This window comes from Eupeodes corollae, chromosome 3, assembly GCF_945859685.1.
Source record: "Eupeodes corollae chromosome 3, idEupCoro1.1, whole genome shotgun sequence".
NCBI lineage: Eukaryota > Metazoa > Arthropoda > Insecta > Diptera > Syrphidae > Eupeodes > Eupeodes corollae.
Genome location: NC_079149.1, coordinates 24,821,676 through 24,838,638, shown reverse-complemented (window position 1 = coordinate 24,838,638; position 16,963 = coordinate 24,821,676). Strand labels below are relative to the sequence as shown.

General features: G+C 32.0%; 1 protein-coding gene across 8 annotated transcripts in view; it reads left to right on the top strand.

The window, feature by feature from the left end:
• LOC129949207 (potassium voltage-gated channel subfamily H member 2) overlaps positions 1 to 16,963 on the top strand; it is a 613,952-nt gene that overhangs the window by 562,860 nt on the left and 34,129 nt on the right. For all 8 annotated transcript variants that reach the window (XM_056060506.1, XM_056060508.1, XM_056060510.1 and 5 more), the window contains 5 exons: positions 3,747 to 3,901; positions 4,056 to 4,176; positions 8,789 to 8,909; positions 16,104 to 16,222; positions 16,748 to 16,938. In XM_056060506.1, coding sequence (XP_055916481.1) covers positions 3,747 to 3,901; positions 4,056 to 4,176; positions 8,789 to 8,909; positions 16,104 to 16,222; positions 16,748 to 16,938 — 707 coding nt within the window. The remainder of the gene's footprint in view (positions 1 to 3,746; positions 3,902 to 4,055; positions 4,177 to 8,788; positions 8,910 to 16,103; positions 16,223 to 16,747; positions 16,939 to 16,963) is intronic.

Here is a 16,963-nt window from a genome sequence, read left to right as displayed (position 1 = left end):
TAAACCCGTCTTTAGAAAGACGGTAGCTCTTAACAAAACTAAAACATAAGTACATATTTTTCATTAAGAATGCGTTCAAATATTCTACCGAATATACATTATGTAAATGAACAGACCTTTTCTCACTCAGCTCGATCATTTTGAAATTATCTCTTATTCTTCTGCGTTTAATTTGCTGTTACCGTTCTTCATTTCCTTGAAAATTTGACCAAATCTCTCGAAACTCGTTCGAAAGTACACATTTTTTTGAAAACAAGTTTTTAAAACCGGAATCCGATTCTCCTTTCTCATACGTTGTACGATTTTAAAGTAGAATCGGAATTGAGTTTCGAATAAAATCAAAAGAAGAATCGAGTTGCATAGAAGGGTCCTAATTTAAAAAATAAGGATTCGTACAGAAAAAAAACATTAAGGTATGAAAAAATAACTGCAAAAACAGCAACTTGAAGACTAGCAGTTTCAAGGTGTGCAGATTCATCGGATTCGAGAATAAAAATAAAATAAAAAATTGTCGTAAACGCAAGTCGCTCAACAGTTTTAGGAGTTACTGAAGTTCAAGTCAACTTTAACAAATCAAACTTAAGAAAACACCGCTACTTGAGGACCGACGAAAAGTTATGCTATCGGAGTTTTTTAAAACTCAAATAATGTTTTAAAAGAATGATATTAATTGGTTTTGAAATGTTAACCTTTTGTTTAACTTACCAACTTTTCTAAATATTTTAAATTTTGTATCTAGTCTTACTGGAGTGATATTGTTTCCAGACCGTTCAAACTGCGACTGCAAACTGTACACCATTTTGTAGTAAATTTTAACAATTTCAATGCGTTTTTAAGTTGACGTTAGTTTTTACTTATCAAATATTTAAAGATGAAAACTTCAAAAATTCAAGAAATGAGGTGCTCAAAAAGAAACCTTTTATTAGAAAACCTGTTAATTGTTGACCTACTTTGCCAATAAGGAGGTATTTTTCACAGGTACTGCCACTTGAGAGTAATTGACAAATCATTCAAAAGTAATTCTTGTCAATTTGGCTTAAAACTGAAGGTCCCCTTAATCCCTGATAACAGTATTCACTCACACTTATGAATGGATGAGATTTAAAACTCATGCCCTAGTTCTCAACGGACTGTTGCGTGACTTTTTTAAGGAAATTCTTTTTTTTTTAATCTTAAAAAGAAAACAATAATAGTCAAAAAAAAGAACTAAGTAACACGGTTTTGACTGTTTACACCTCTAACACTTATTAAAATCTAAAACTTTGTCTCTATAGTGTTTTTAGAGAGGGTGCTTCAAGAACGTCTTAAAAGTGCAAAGTGTTACTGGAAAATGTTCAATTTTTTCAAGTAAACTTTAACAATTTCAATACGTTAAAATTAACACAGCTTTTTCTTATCAAATATCAAAAGATGACAGCTTCAAATTTGATACCTGTCCGAGAAATGAGCCATTTAATATGAAACCTATAATTGGAAAATCAATTAGTTGTTACCCATAAACAGGAGTTTCTATGTAATAGACTTTTATAAAATATTAATGCTTACATGTTACAGAAAATGTTAGGTCTAAGCAGCTCTTTAGCAGTACGCTGACGATTTTAAACTCTATATTGAACTAAATGTCGCTATTTAAAAGTTGATTTTCTACTTTTCTATGTTTTGTTTCTACTTAATATATGTTAAATCAAATGACTTTAATGTTTGTATTTAAAAATATTTGTTTGCAAAAACATAATATGAAAAACGTAGCAAGACAAAATTGCAATTATCTCAATTTACCAGAGACAAGGACCAAAGCAAGCGTAAACATAAAACATAGAAATTAATAGCAACTTATTGAATCTTGAAACTTGACGTATAATTAAATTTGACCCCCAAATCTGTAAAAACATAAAACGAACAATTTTTAATTCAAAATAACTGATTTAAACAGCAAACTATCGAACCATAAGCGACATAAGTAACTTCGACCTCAGAGAAGTGTTCCATTAATTTGAAAAAGAGGATATTAAAAAACATAGAAAATATAAAACGACTAATTTGAATTTTTTAAATCTAATTAAATAAAAAACTATGAAATAATCTGAGGATTTTTACATAAACTCATAATATTTATTGAATTTATTGCTTGTTTTCAATAACATAAGTTCCTTAAAATTACAATATACCATGAACTACCCCGTAGACAAAAATGTTACCTGATCTATGTAGATATTTCGTTAAGTTGATAGAAAATAGGCAAATGTAGAAACATAGAACAACCAATTTAACATAACTTGTCTAAACCTTATTAACACCAAACTATCAAACCATTAGCCATAGAAGGCAACTTCCACCTCAGAGAATTGCAGGGTCAATATGTAAAGTAGGGGATACAAAAAAACATAGAAAACATAGAACGATAAATTCCAATTTTTTAAATCCAATTAAATAGCAGATTCTCCAAAAAACTTTGAATTTCAATAAAAACTCATAATATTAATTGGATTCATTGCTGGTTTCTCTAAACTTTTTCATTCACAAAATTTCCTTCAAATTCCTCCAGTTTTTCTCTAAGTGTACTCTAAAAAAAAACGCTTTCAAATGACAAATTATCATAGAAAAATATTGATACATAAATTTGTTTCAAAACAAAACTAAATAAAAATATGCAATAATTTCATAAATTCATCACTTCCCCCTCCCCCGCCGAAAACGCCACCGCCATCGCCATTTGCTCTGCAACCGCTTAAAAAATCATTAAGTCAACCCACTACAAGCTTGATATCATAAATAATCAAAAATATTTACATCTAGGTACCTTACATAGATAATAAAAATGAAGAGACTTAGAATATTAAAACATAATTTCAATGCATGTTGAATTGAATTAAGTTCACGCGCGCCGCCATATGTTTTGAGGTGGCGATGATAATGAGTAGGGGTGGCGATGAATCATAACGACACCACAAACAACAGCCAAATAGAGTCTATTTTTTGTATGTGTGCATGCTATAAACTTAATCAAAACAATATATAAATTATTATGTACGAATATGAAAATTTTATAATAAATAAATATATTATATACCTACGTCTATACCTATACATAAAGCATAAAGTATTAAAAAACAAAAAACGCTTTAAGGCACAAAAAGCTAGGCATGCTCTGTCTCTCTATCTCTTTTTTTCTGTTATGTTCTGTTTTTGTTTTTCTTATTGTTGCAAAAACAAATAGCATGTCCTTTTGGTTGTATCTTCTCTACTAACTTAGTACGTATAGAGCATCATTTTGTGTTAATGTTTATGATTTTGAATTTATTATAATTTTAAATATTATTCAGCTCCCGTGTCCTTTAACTACGAAACAACAAATACTCGTATGTTGAAAAATATGTTTTTGTTTTTCCCCAAAAAAAACCCATTGTTTCTTATTTTTATGAATATTTTAAAAAATATATTATGTACTCGTATACACGAAATAAGGACATCATTTTTTTTTAGTAAAATGACTTAATTTTTTGGTTTTTATTTTTGTAAGCAGACAAAAACTCAAAATTGATTGCACATTACAGATGAATATTTATATGAAGAAAAATAGAATCCTTATTTTTTTGAATTTTTGTTTTTTAAAAATCCTTTTTTTTTGTAATTTATTTGATCCTTTTGTAACGCAACACAGTAAAAGTATGTGTATGATGGTTGGTTGGTTTTATTTTGTTTTATTTTGTGTTTTATTTTTTCGTATCCTTCGTTTCATTGAATAGACTACAACACTGATTGGACTCCTTAAAACCGCCCGCTTGCTGCGCCTGGTGAGGGTTGCAAGAAAAATCGATCGATATTCGGAATATGGGGCAGCGGTCCTTGTGCTACTCATGGCAACGTTTGCCCTTATTGCCCATTGGTTGGCGTGCATCTGGTACGAACAATCAAAGTTTTGTTTTATTTTTTCCTAGTCGTATAGTCGTAGTAGTATTTTTCTTTTTTGTTTAGTTTTGATTTTAATTTGTTTATTTTATGTGAATGTTTTTTGTTTTGTTTCTTAGAATTTTTTAATAAATTCTATTTTGCAGGTATGCAATAGGAAATGCGGAAAGAAGTATGCTGCCAAATAATGTTGGCTGGCTGCATTCGTTAGGAAATGATATCCAGGAGCCGTATTATGATAACAAAACAGGAGGCCCGTCGATAAAGGTGATATTTACAATAATATATCGTTGATATGTGTGTACATACAGTGTTGGCCAAAACAAAAGCAACTTTTATTGCCACGATAATTAAATAATTCAGAAAACAAATTTGGGATTCAATTATTGTATATTTAACTTCCCATAGGAAGTTATTGGAATGACATTTCTCGATGTTTCAAGGTCCCTAGAGTCGAAATAGAAGATTTTTAAAAAGATGTCTGTCCATGCGTGTGTCCCTACGTCCGTACGTTAACGACGTTTTTTTTTCGTCGTCCATAGCTCAAGAACCAGAAGAGATATAGACTTCAAATTTTGTTATACAGATAATAGTGCAGAAATATGCAGGCAAGGCTCCCAAGAAAATTGTGTTGGTGGTTTTTTTTACAATAGCAGTTTTAAAAAGAAGGTGAATACTTTGGTTAACCATAAATACAAACCAATGACGATAGAGACTTGATTAAATTTTATATAAAATATTTTAGCGTGATACCAAACAAGTATATTTAAAAAAAATATAATTAACGTTTTTTTTTTCTGGTCGAATTTTATGAAAAATCGAATTGACAGTTAAAAAAAATAAAAACCTATAAACATATTACTCAAAGTTGGAAAAATTGAATTTCGACTCAAATATCTTTTCAAAAATTTGAGATATTGTTTTAAAACTACTTTTATCTTTTAACAAATATTGTTGTCATAATTCGGTAAAATTAAAAAAAAATCCCATTAACCGTAATTTTACAAAAAAATAGAAACTTTAAAGAAAATTTAACAAAATTTGTTAAAAATTGATTTTCGACTCAAAAGTCTGTTCAAAAATTTGAGATTATATGAAATCTAATTTTAACTTACATAAATGAAATATTATTTTCAACATTCTGAAAAATGTTGAGAAAAATAAAATGGACAGTTTTCTTACAAAAAATTAAAACCTAAGCAAAAAAATAAATAAAAATTGGTAAAAGTTGATATTCGACAGAAATATCTTTTCAAAACTTTGTGATATTGGCTTTAAACTACTTTTACCTTTTAACAAATATTGTTGTCAATATTAAGTAAAATGTTTAGGAACATTGAATTGAAAGTTATTTTTACAAAAAATAAAAACCCCAACAAAAAAACAAAAATTTACTTACAACACAAAAAGCGTTTTAAAAATTTAAAATATTGTCTTTAAACTCCTTTTATTTCACAGAAAACATTGTTTTCGATATTCAGATAGTTTTTTCATTAAAAAAATGAAGTCTACCAGAAATAGTACTCAAATTTGGTAAAAATTGACGTTTGGTTCTTGATATCTCTCAAATTAATTTCATTCTTCCAATTGGTAAAAATTTAAGAAATGGTACTAAAATTGGTAAAAATTTGTTTTCGACTAAAAATCTATTTAACAAAACTAGATTTTCAAACAATACTGTTTCTTGATATGAAAAATATTGTTGGTAATTTTAAAATTTTTAAGAATAATTCAACTTTTAACCCAACACTTAAACCTACAACCTTTTAAGTTATCAGTATGGTTCGCATACTAGCCTCTTTTTATTTTTACAATTAGTCCTTGAAATTCGTCGATCTACAATTTCCAATAGATTTTCTTTAGGGTTGAGACCTGAGTACTGTGCTGGCCATTCAAATCAAATGGGGTGGCGCAACAGTCCGTTGTGAACCAGGGCCTAGTGACTTACAACTCTCAACCATTCCTGTGTGCGAGTACTGTTGTCAGGAATGGAAGGGACCTACAATTTTAGGCCGAATCCGAACGGCTAGTTTGAGAAAGCACTTTTTCATGACAAGACTAACTCTTGAAGGATTTGTCAATTCCTCGCAAGAGGCAGTACCCGAATTTTTTTTTTTTTTAATTAAGGTGGCACAGGCAGGGATTGAACCGAAGACCCCTTGCATGACAGTCCAACGCACTAACCATCATGCCACGGGTACTACCCTGTGCTGGCCATTGTTACACGTTAATTCGGTTTTCTTGAAACTACGCCTTAGCTGTATTGGACGTGTGCTTTGGGTCTTTGTCCATTCGAAATATCCATTTTAAAGGCAACTGATTCTCATCGTGTGGCAGCATTATATTTTGCAAAAGGGCAACGGCCTAGTCACTAATAAAGCTTTTGTTCCCATCGATCACCGAAATCAAGCATCAGTGAGCGTGATTAGTAGACAGATGAAGGACCGTCTCGAAACCTACCGCGTGCTGTTGTCATGTGTTCTTTCTGTCTGTTGTTCTTTCTCTTCTATCATTTGATCCTTCGAAAAAAGTACGTTCCTCCATTTTTAACAGTCCACTTAATATGGTCATGAGCAAATTTTAGTTTCTTCCGCTTTTTTTAGGTGGAAATAAAAGGGTTTTGTAACAGCTTTGAAGTCCACCATCTCAACAGCTCGGCTGAGAATTGCTCTCGCGCTTACGATCAGGTCAAGTTGGGTTCGTATATTTCTCAATGATATAAAAGGGTCCTTTTTAGTTGATTTTATTATTGCAGGATCCTCTGGTTTTGATGTTTTTCTTGGTCTGCCTCCTCAATGACCGTTTGGAATGGCCTTTTGTATTTAAAAAATGTTATCAATCGGCAAATCAATGATTTTGGAATGGATTATTTTTCCAATATTTTGATTTGACTCATTCCACTTTTAAATTGTTTAACTGTCCTATGTTATAAAGGTTTTCTGCAATAAGGTTGGGTAGATATTTAAATGGAGTAAAACAAGCTGTGTAGTACCCGTGGCATGATGGTTAGTGCGTTGGACTGTCATGCAAGGGGTCTTGGGTTCAATCCCTGCCTGTGCCACCTTAATTTAAAAAATTAATTTTCGCGGGTACTGCCTCTTGCGAGGAATTGACAATTCCTTCAAGAGTAATTCTTGTCATGAAAAAGTGCTTTCTCAAATTAGCCGTTCGGATTCGGCCTTAAATTGTAGGTCCCTTCCATTCCTGACAACAGTACTCGCACACAGGAATGGTTGAGAGTTGTAAGTCACTAGGCCCTGGTTCACAACGGACTGTTGCGCCACCCCATTAGATTAGAAAACAAGCTGTGTGAGGTCTTTACAAAATTATTTGTTTATTTGAAAGTGGTATGTATGCCATTGAATGTGGAATCAGACATTATTAAAATGCCCGCCTCGGCTTCTTACAGTGGCACGGATCCGAGTGGTCCAGTTTTCAATTACTCTTCCGCATAGATCAAGCTGAATTTGAGCGATTACCTGTGTTATGTTCACTTTAAGCCTTAAGAGCATCAGTCTCTTGTCGTTTATTTGCATAGACCTGCGACTTTAAGAAACCTCACAGGAAAAAGTCTAGCGGGGTTAAATTACAATGACTGAGGAATTAGTTATCATCGTTATGTAGTGCTCGCTGTTGACGGTGACAGCCTCACTAACGTCGTTTTCAAAAAAGTACGGACCAATTACGCCGCCGCACCGGTCCAAAATCTACATTATCATGCATTATCACCTGCTAAACCTTGCGTGGGTCGGTGACGTCCCATGTACGGCAATTTTGCTTTTTAACACAGCCGTTCACCAAAAAATTAACATCTTAAAGATTATTTTTGGTCCAAAAATGGGTTCCTCTTCCAATCGATTCATAGCCCAGTCAGCGATCAAACGGCGTTGTCTAAGGCCATAAATTTTGAGCTCCTGGGTTAGTTGGATCTTGTCCAGGTGAAGGCTTAAGTTCCGTCGGCAAAAGGCCAAGTTCTTGTGCGCGTGAGGAATAGACTTCCTCGGGTTCTACTGTACACTTTTACAGCGATTTTCTCAGCGGATCTAGCGTTCCTTGAATGTCCGAATGTTGGCTAATTGTTTACCGAACCGGTCTTCTCAAATTTGGCCACCAAACTTTGAAGAGTCGACTGTGAAGGACCAGCATGTCTACCGTGAAATGGGTGCTGTGCGCAACGTTTTGCGTTAACGAACACTCATTTTTAAATAAAGTTTTATCATTAGGACATGCTGTTCAATCGTGTAACTTGTCATGATGATTTGGCATACAAAAACTGAATAATAAACAAAATATTTGACAGATGTCACTTAAACAACATGGCTTCCACAGGGCGTCAAAAAAATACCCACGCCAATTGAAAAAAAAAATGATTTGTTTCCAATTATTAATTTTTGAATGACATAAAGATGAAGGTATTTTTAGTTAGTAATGTTTTGGTCAACACTGTATGAACCTAAGCACATACGATATAACAAAAATTAAACTTTTGATTCGATTATAAAAATAAAAATGTATGACATCCACTGTGGCGTATGAGTAACGAAACCAAACAGAAAGAAAAATTAATCGAAAAACTGTGTGACATGTTTGACACACTTATTACATATTCTCTTATATTATTGCTGCAGTATTAATTTTACTTTTATAGTAAATACGTAAAATAATAAGACTTTTATTTATGAGGTTGACAAGAAAATAATAAATGTCAAATTGACATAAGATAATAATATAATAAATGTCAAATTGACACGTGATTTTATTTTTTTGCAATCTTTTATTATGTATGAGAAACAAACTGTGAATTGAATTTATTTATTAAATATATCGATTTTGTATCCTATTTTTATTTATATATATAAATATGTGTATATCGTTGCAGTCACGCTATATTACGGCACTTTATTTTACATTCACGTCGTTAACATCGGTGGGGTTTGGAAATGTCGCACCCAATACAGATGCGGAAAAAATATTTACAATATGTGTTATGTTAGTGGGATGTAAGTATTATTATTAATTTAAAATTGTTTTTCTTTTATTAATTTTTTAATTTTGTTTTTGTAAAATGCAAACAAATATTTATATATATTATCATATCTTTTATAAATTAAAAAAAATCTATGTAGTTTTGTTTCAAAATTACAAAATAACTCGATTGACAGTGGTAATTGAATTGATAAACACATTTTATTAATAAGTTTTTTGTTCTTTTATAATATGATTTTAATTTAAAAACATAAGAAAAGATTGTTTTAATTTTTCTAACACTTTAAAATATAAATCGCACTTAAATTGCTATATTCCACATGAACATTACCTACATAACACTTTACTTAATTACAATATGTTTTTGTTTTATGAAAATGCTTGGAATTTAGAGGTGGATTTATTGACATTAGTCGAATGTTATTTGTCCTGTCCAAGTTATCTTAAAAATAATTTTTATTTTGGAATTAACACCATTTTGGTTTTTATTCAAAGCTTTAGCAAATACCAAGTTATCATTGCTATTTCTTTTATTTAACTTATAAGAAGAGATATTAAAACAAATTATTTATTAGGTAATGCAGGCTAAATTTGATTTTGGTAGGAGTTCTCTAGTTTTTCCTCAAATAACATGTGGAAAATCACAAATTTTTATTTGATAACAACTTTATTGCTTTCAATTGCGGTTTATGATAAAGTAGACTTAATTTTGTAGGGTTTTTCAAAAATAGGTTTCATTTTGTTTTTAGACAAATCAAATCAATTGATTTTGTTTTAATGTTTAATGAAAAGCATGTCATTAATAATTAAAATTTATATCAGCAAAATAGACGCCTCGGAAACGCTTAGAGATCCATATAATTTTTATGAAATTTGACCAATTCGTAACATTGCGGATGCCTTGGATAACTTCACGAATTCCATCTTTTGGGTCCTGTATCGATCAATGACCAATATATGCCCTTAAAAAAGTCTTAAAATGCGAATTCAGACAATTTCTGTGGCCAAATATGATCAGTGTCAGAAAACTGTTTTACAAGACTGCAAACTGTGATTTGTTAGTGTCAAATATTTACCATTTTAGTAGTCTAGACATTTTCAGTAATTTTGTAGTTTTCACTTGTCAAAACTGACAGATTCAACAAGCAACAACTGCTCACATATCGCGTAATCTATAATGGATTTGGAAATCTATTATCAACAAATTCCGCTAGTTAGTTGTTGCGATTTTGTTGTTAAATTTTCTTTAGCAGTTTAGAAAATAAATAAGTTCTTAAGTAAGTTAGTATTCTTAATCTTTAATTCCATTCAGAAATTAAGGTCTAAACATTTTTTCGGGAAACACGAATACCTGACTCACTGATACTCACTATCCCTGAAAAATTTTGACACACATTAACTTTAAATTTACTGACAAAAATCTTTCCGTTTCAAGCCCTCTGAAGTTTTATTTAATGTTATTAATTCAGAAACGTCATTAGATTTGAAATACAGGGTGGCTTCAGTAAGAAATTTAAATAACTTTTTTTAATCTGTGTTTTCCATGTGCTTTTTTTAATGGTTAGAAAATTAAATTTTACTTTAAATAGTTAGCTGTTTTTATAGATGCTAGACCGCAAATGACCTTCACGCTCCCCCCACTTTTAAACATTGTTTATTTCGGCCTGAAGGGTTGAAGTTGAGATCGCCTCAATTATTGGATCTAAAATAAATAAATTAGGTGGTGCAACAGTCCATTGAGAACTAGGGCCTTGTGACTTACAACTCTTAACCATTCCTGTGTGCGAGTAAAGTTGTGAGGGATGGAGGGGACCTACAGTTTTAAGCCGAATCTGAACTAGATTCAGCACTTTTCATGACAAGAATTACTCTTGGAGGGTTTGTCAATTCCTCGCAACTGGCAGTACCCGTTTAAACTTTTTTTTATATTAAGGTAGCACAAGTTGAGATTGATCCCAAAACCTCTGGCGTGACAGCCCTTCACACTAACCACAACGCCACGTAGTATTGTATTGTAACTTACTTACTTAAGGTGGCGCTACAGTCCTGTGTGAACTAGGGCCTCACCCAATAAACTTCTCCATCTAGCTCGGTCCCTAGCTAGATGTCTCCAGTTTCGCGCTCCAAGTTGGTTGAGGTCACTTTCCGCTTGTGCGCGCCACCTGATCCGCGGTCTTCCTCTACTGCGCTGTCCTGTGGGTGTGGATTCGAAGGCCGGAGCATTGGTTTCCATGCGCTCTAATTGACCCAGCCATCTTAGTCGTTGGACTTTTACCCTTCTACGTGCGTCGCTGTACAGCCGGTACAGCTCGTTGTTCCATCTCGAACCGACCCAAGGTTAAGTTATTCTGCGTTTGATCTAAGCGCTGGTGTTGTTTTCTGCGTTTACAGCGGAGCCTAGGTAGACGAAGTCCTTGAAAACATCAAAGTTACTTCTATCGATGGTGACGTTTTGACCAAGACGTAGGTGTTGTAGGTCCTTTCTTGACGACAGCCTGTACTTTGGTTTGCCCTCATTAACCGTTAAACTAATTTTTGCCGCCTCTGCCTCAATACTCACAAAAGCCCCATTGACATCACTCTGAGTTCTTCCGATTATGTCATCAGTATATGCTAGTAATTGGACAGACTTTTGAAAGATAGTTCCTCTAGTGTTGACGTGTGAGCTCTGCACTATTCTTTCAAGCACGATGTTAAAAAAATCGCATGACAGCGCATCACCTTGTCTAAACATCGAAAGGTTCTGTTCAGTTGTTTCCATCCTTTATGAAGCAGCGTCAATTATCCATGGTCATCCTGCACAAACGGAAGAGTCTGGCAGGTGCCAAAACTAGACATGGCTTTATACAGCTCGACCCTGTAGATGCCATCATATGCGGCCTTGAACTCGATGAAAAGATGATGGGTGTCGATTTGGCGTTCTTAAGTTTTTCTAGGATCTGCCGTAATGTGAATATTTGATCAACTGTGGACTTTCCTGGTCTAAAACCACACTGATAAAGACTTTTGACGATGGGCTTTAGACGTTCACATATTACGGCCGAGTATTGTAACTATTCATTTATTATTCAATTCATTCAAATTCCTGAAATTAGTTCTGAAATCCTCCGGCTTGACATATCCTTATAACAAAAAGTCTGGTACAGTTAGGTGAGGTGATCTTGGGGGCTAGCAAAAAGTGGAGTTCCTGGACATACATTGTATATGGAATTTTCGTTGGAGCTCTGCCATAACTGATCTGTCTATATGTGCAATTGTACACACCAAATGCTATTCAATAGGATACGTCTCCAGATCAGTTCTGGGTAAGAAAACGCTCTCAGCATCTTTAAATAATAGTTCCCATTGAAAGTTACTGTTAAACCATTTTCTTCAAAGAAGTATAGCCCGACAGTACACCTTGATAAAATTGTCCACCACACAGTTACTCGTTTCTGGTGCAGTTCCGTCTCATGGAGCATTTCTAGATTTGATTCAATCCAAATACGGCAATTTTTCTTACTTTCATTTTCGTTAAGGTCAAATTGGGCCTCAACAGATATTAACAAATTAATCAATGTGTTGTCTTTTTCATTTTCCGACGATATTCCTCACGAGGAGGAAAGTTCTGAGTGTTTAAGTTGCTTGTAATTTGGACTTTGGCGAACTCTAAGTTGCACCGACAAGTTTCTAGTCAAAATGCTTCATCTCGATCTTCAGCCTCATAATTGTCCGTCTAGTCGGGAGAATACCACCAAACTCCCGCCTGAATTTCCTTTGGACGGAAATGACGGACTGTAAAGCATAGTACCATTGCTCTATTGAAATACTTTTCTTCCATTTTATTTTTGTAGCACTATTCCTTCACCACCCTGTATATAAGAGAAATAATGACAATCCATAAAATATCATTCAGCATTGAAGAATAATCTTCGGTCTTGTGATATTTTTGACAAACAAACAATGGGCAGGTTCAGACTACATAAGGAATTTGAAAGTAAGGCAAGTTTCTTGTATCTAATTGGCCAGCTGTCAAAAAATGACTTTCCAATTAAGGCAACATTATTGGAAAGTTGACTGGAAATTTTGTCAAGAAAAATCTCCCTAACCATTAAGTCAAGTCAAGTTACGTCAAAATGACAATTGATCATGTTTTTTTCATTTCAAATGAAAGCTGAAATTTATTACTATACGATTTATTTATTTTCTCCACAAGTTCATTTATTGCTTTCTGTATAAAGGTTTTTTTGTAAATTTGGAAAAGAAATAAGTAATATTTCTCTAGAATACAAAATGCAAATCGTGATGGACTTGTAGCTTTCCTGAGGTGTGTTTTGTAGACAATAATTTTGTTGGTACTTTTTGTCCATGAACTTAAAATAGAAGTTTGCGAAGTAAAGTTCTGAATTTGAAATTCATGACACTTGGAAAACTGACTAGTTTCCTTGGTCAAAATGTACGTTCAAAGAAAGAATGAAGTTGACTGCAACGAAGTCTCTTATGTTGCCTGAACCTGTCCATTTTTACTTTTCCAGCTGTCACTTTACAAACTTATAACTAATGTCACACTTGTAATTTTTTATGTATTATCGCAATTTGTCACTTTAAACCAAATTAACTGCTGTAATCTATTCTTATAATCCTAATTTTGGTCTATTAGTAGTGTTTAATATTTTGAGATTATTCATATCCGCAGTTCTGACAAATGCTTTTTGCATTTCAAAAAGGATTTATTGTTCTGTGCTGTTCTTTTCTGTTTTTAATCTGCATTTTACCTCATTCGAAATAAAAGCTAATTTAGCTGAATTTATTTGCACGGCTTTAAGATCAAAAAATATAAATAATAATATTTGCACTTTAAGCTTAAAAACAAATTCACATTAAAATGTAGTTTTTTAGTACCTAACTATATATTGAATTAACGTTAACAAAAAATAATTTCGGCCTTAAAAATTTAATATTATCGCTATATAAAGAAATTTTGGTTGCAAGGCCATATCATAGTCGATAACAACAAATTATTTTTGATTTTTCTCAATAATTAAACTAATTTCAGCAAAAATTAGTACAAACGAGATTTTTTTAATTACAAATAAAATTAAAATTAAATGGTAAGTACAAAGATTTTTCCATTTAAATAAATATTAATGAAAATAAAAAAGAAACAAAAAGTAGTAAGACTTAAAATAATAATAAAACTATATTTTTGTATGAAAGATAACCAAGTGCAATTTTTGTGATATATTTCGGATAACATTTGATTGAATTCCCCACTTGTTTTGGAGAAACAAATTAGTTTTGAACAATTTTGTACCTCTAAAAATAATTGACATTCTATCTTATTGAAACTAATTGCACGTCGAAAATATTTTAATCGAAGTTCAATGAATTAATGGCATTGTTCATAATTTTAACTATGGTGTAGTTTTTAGGGCAAAGTCATTAATGAAACAGTTTTTCAATAAAATCATCCGATAACTTAATAGTGTATATTTCTATAAACTATTTTTTTGAAAATAGATAAAAGGAGAAAAGTTTTGTAACATAATTTTGGTATTTTGTTTTTTGAGCTTAAACCTTTTTATACACTTTTTACTTGTTTGAAGTGGTCTTACAATTGCCCCAAATAAGTTGTTCGATGTGATCATTTATCAAAACATATTTACATTTCCAATGTCCCAACTATTGATTGTAGTAGTATGGTCTCCATTTTTGTTTGCATTGAACTAAGAACCTCGAAGTTACATATTGTATCCAGGATAAAAAATCAACTTTTGTATAAGAAAATATAAGTAGGTCCAACTACAGCATAATTATATCAAACACGACTAATTAGGTTTTGATAAAATAGCAGACATTTTGATATTTCTGACACGAATCTTAGGATAATTTCCCCTAAAATGTTGCTTAGCAATACTTTTGAAACGCCCTATAGAGTTTTTCCGAAGAGTTGACTCAAAATATTATATGTTTCCTAGACATCTGAAAATAAGGTACTATTAGTTTAATAGGTTTTAAGTTGGTTATTTAAACCTTTAGGGATAAAATCTTGTTTTAAGATAAACATATAGGATTTACTAAATAAAATATTACTGATAAATTAAGTAACGTAGATTAGAGGCTAACTGTAAAATGACGTTTCAGCTTAATTACGTAAATACAAAAGATGTAGGCCTAGTGAATGAATAAGCAATAATGTGACAAATATTTTTTGTAAATAAAAAAGTACAAACGCGAGGGTTGCAAATAACAATTTGGACACTTTTATTATCAGATAATGAGAATTAAAAAGAACGTCGCTAATAATATTTTCAATCAATACCTTGTTTTAATTCGTACTTTTGTTAAACAGTGAAATAAATAAGTGGAATAAGTGTTCTTTAATAATAGGGCTATACAAATGCTGACCAATATTCATTTTATCCATATTTGGACAAGCCCTCTTTGCAACCAACCACATTGACAATTAGTTTAACAACTAAAAATTAGTACTATTGTTGGATCTGTTAGAACTATGATAATAATTCCCAATGAAGCTAATAATTCCAAAATATCTTAAATTTCTATTCAAATGATTGGTGAATCTTTTCCCAGTATTAACATTTCATTGTTAGAAAGTCGTGTAACAATGGTTTGACAATTGACAGTAGTTTACTTCATTGTACGATACCTGGAAGAAATTGGGCAATCGTCTGCACGTAGCTTAAGAACTTTTCAATTTCCATCAACAATTACATAATCGAATAGTTCAACTCAAACGTTTCTTATCTTTCTCTTAGTACTTTTGTTTTTGTAATTTGTATAACAATATAAAGTACGAAAGTACTAAATTTTTGACAACTTTCAACAACAATATTTTATTCAAAATTTTCTTTTTATATTTATGGTTTATATTTAAAAGCTATAAAAACAAAATCCACTTAATATTTCATCGAACAAAAAAACATGTTAAATATCGATGGAAACAAAACAACATCAACAAATATAAATATAAAATACTCTATTTATTTTTATTTCTGAATAAGTACATATGCTCCTTCAGCATATTTAAAGACAACAAAGTTAAACTTTATTACCAACACTCTGAAGTTAAATATTCAATTACCACTGGTATACCGTGTCTCATCCATTCATCACCATTAAACCAAAAAAAAAAACAATCTCAATCTCAAAATCAAAATGTCCATCATCCTCCGATTCAAAATTCTTACTTTTCTGTTTGCTTGCAGCCCTCATGTACGCCAGCATATTCGGTAATGTATCGGCGATCATCCAAAGGCTCTACTCTGGTACCGCCAGGTATCATACCCAAATGCTACGCGTACGAGAATTCATTCGATTTCATCAGGTAAGTTCGGATCAGCTCCGCTGATCGGTGACCATCTCTCTGTCTCTTTCTGTCTCTAACACTCTTTGACTTAACGTGTAAATTCAATTCAGCATTGACGACGCGTGTAACGAACAAAAAAAACATGCTTTAACTTTAAAACGAAGAACGAAGAACATTGAAAAATGTATTTAAACAAAAAAGAACATTTGACATTTGTGGCGCTAGTGTCTGCCCATTTATAAAGTATCGTTTTGACATATTTTTCTTTTAACTGTCATTCTATATTTCATTGTTTATTGATTTTACAACAAAAATACGAAACTAATCACAACAAAACTGTTGCTTTTGAAAAAACCGTTTTTGGATTTTTCTATAATTTTTCCATGTTGTTTTATTTTTTATAAAAAAAAATATTATCGAAAAACTCCTTTTATTCATAATTTTGAAGTAAAACAAGAATTTCATCGAATTACAATTCATTTAATTATTTTTCGTTTTTATTATTATCTATCCTTCTGCGTGATCTGTTTTTAACACACTCAGATACCAAATCCATTAAGACAACGTTTAGAAGAATATTTTCAACACGCCTGGACGTATACCAATGGAATCGATATGAATTCTGTATTGAAAGGATTTCCCGAATGCTTGCAAGCTGACATTTGTCTGCATTTGAATCGTAACTTGCTGACAAGTTGTCCAGCTTTCGAAGGAGCCAGTCCTGGTTGTTTGAGGTAAGAAACAAAACAAACAAACAAA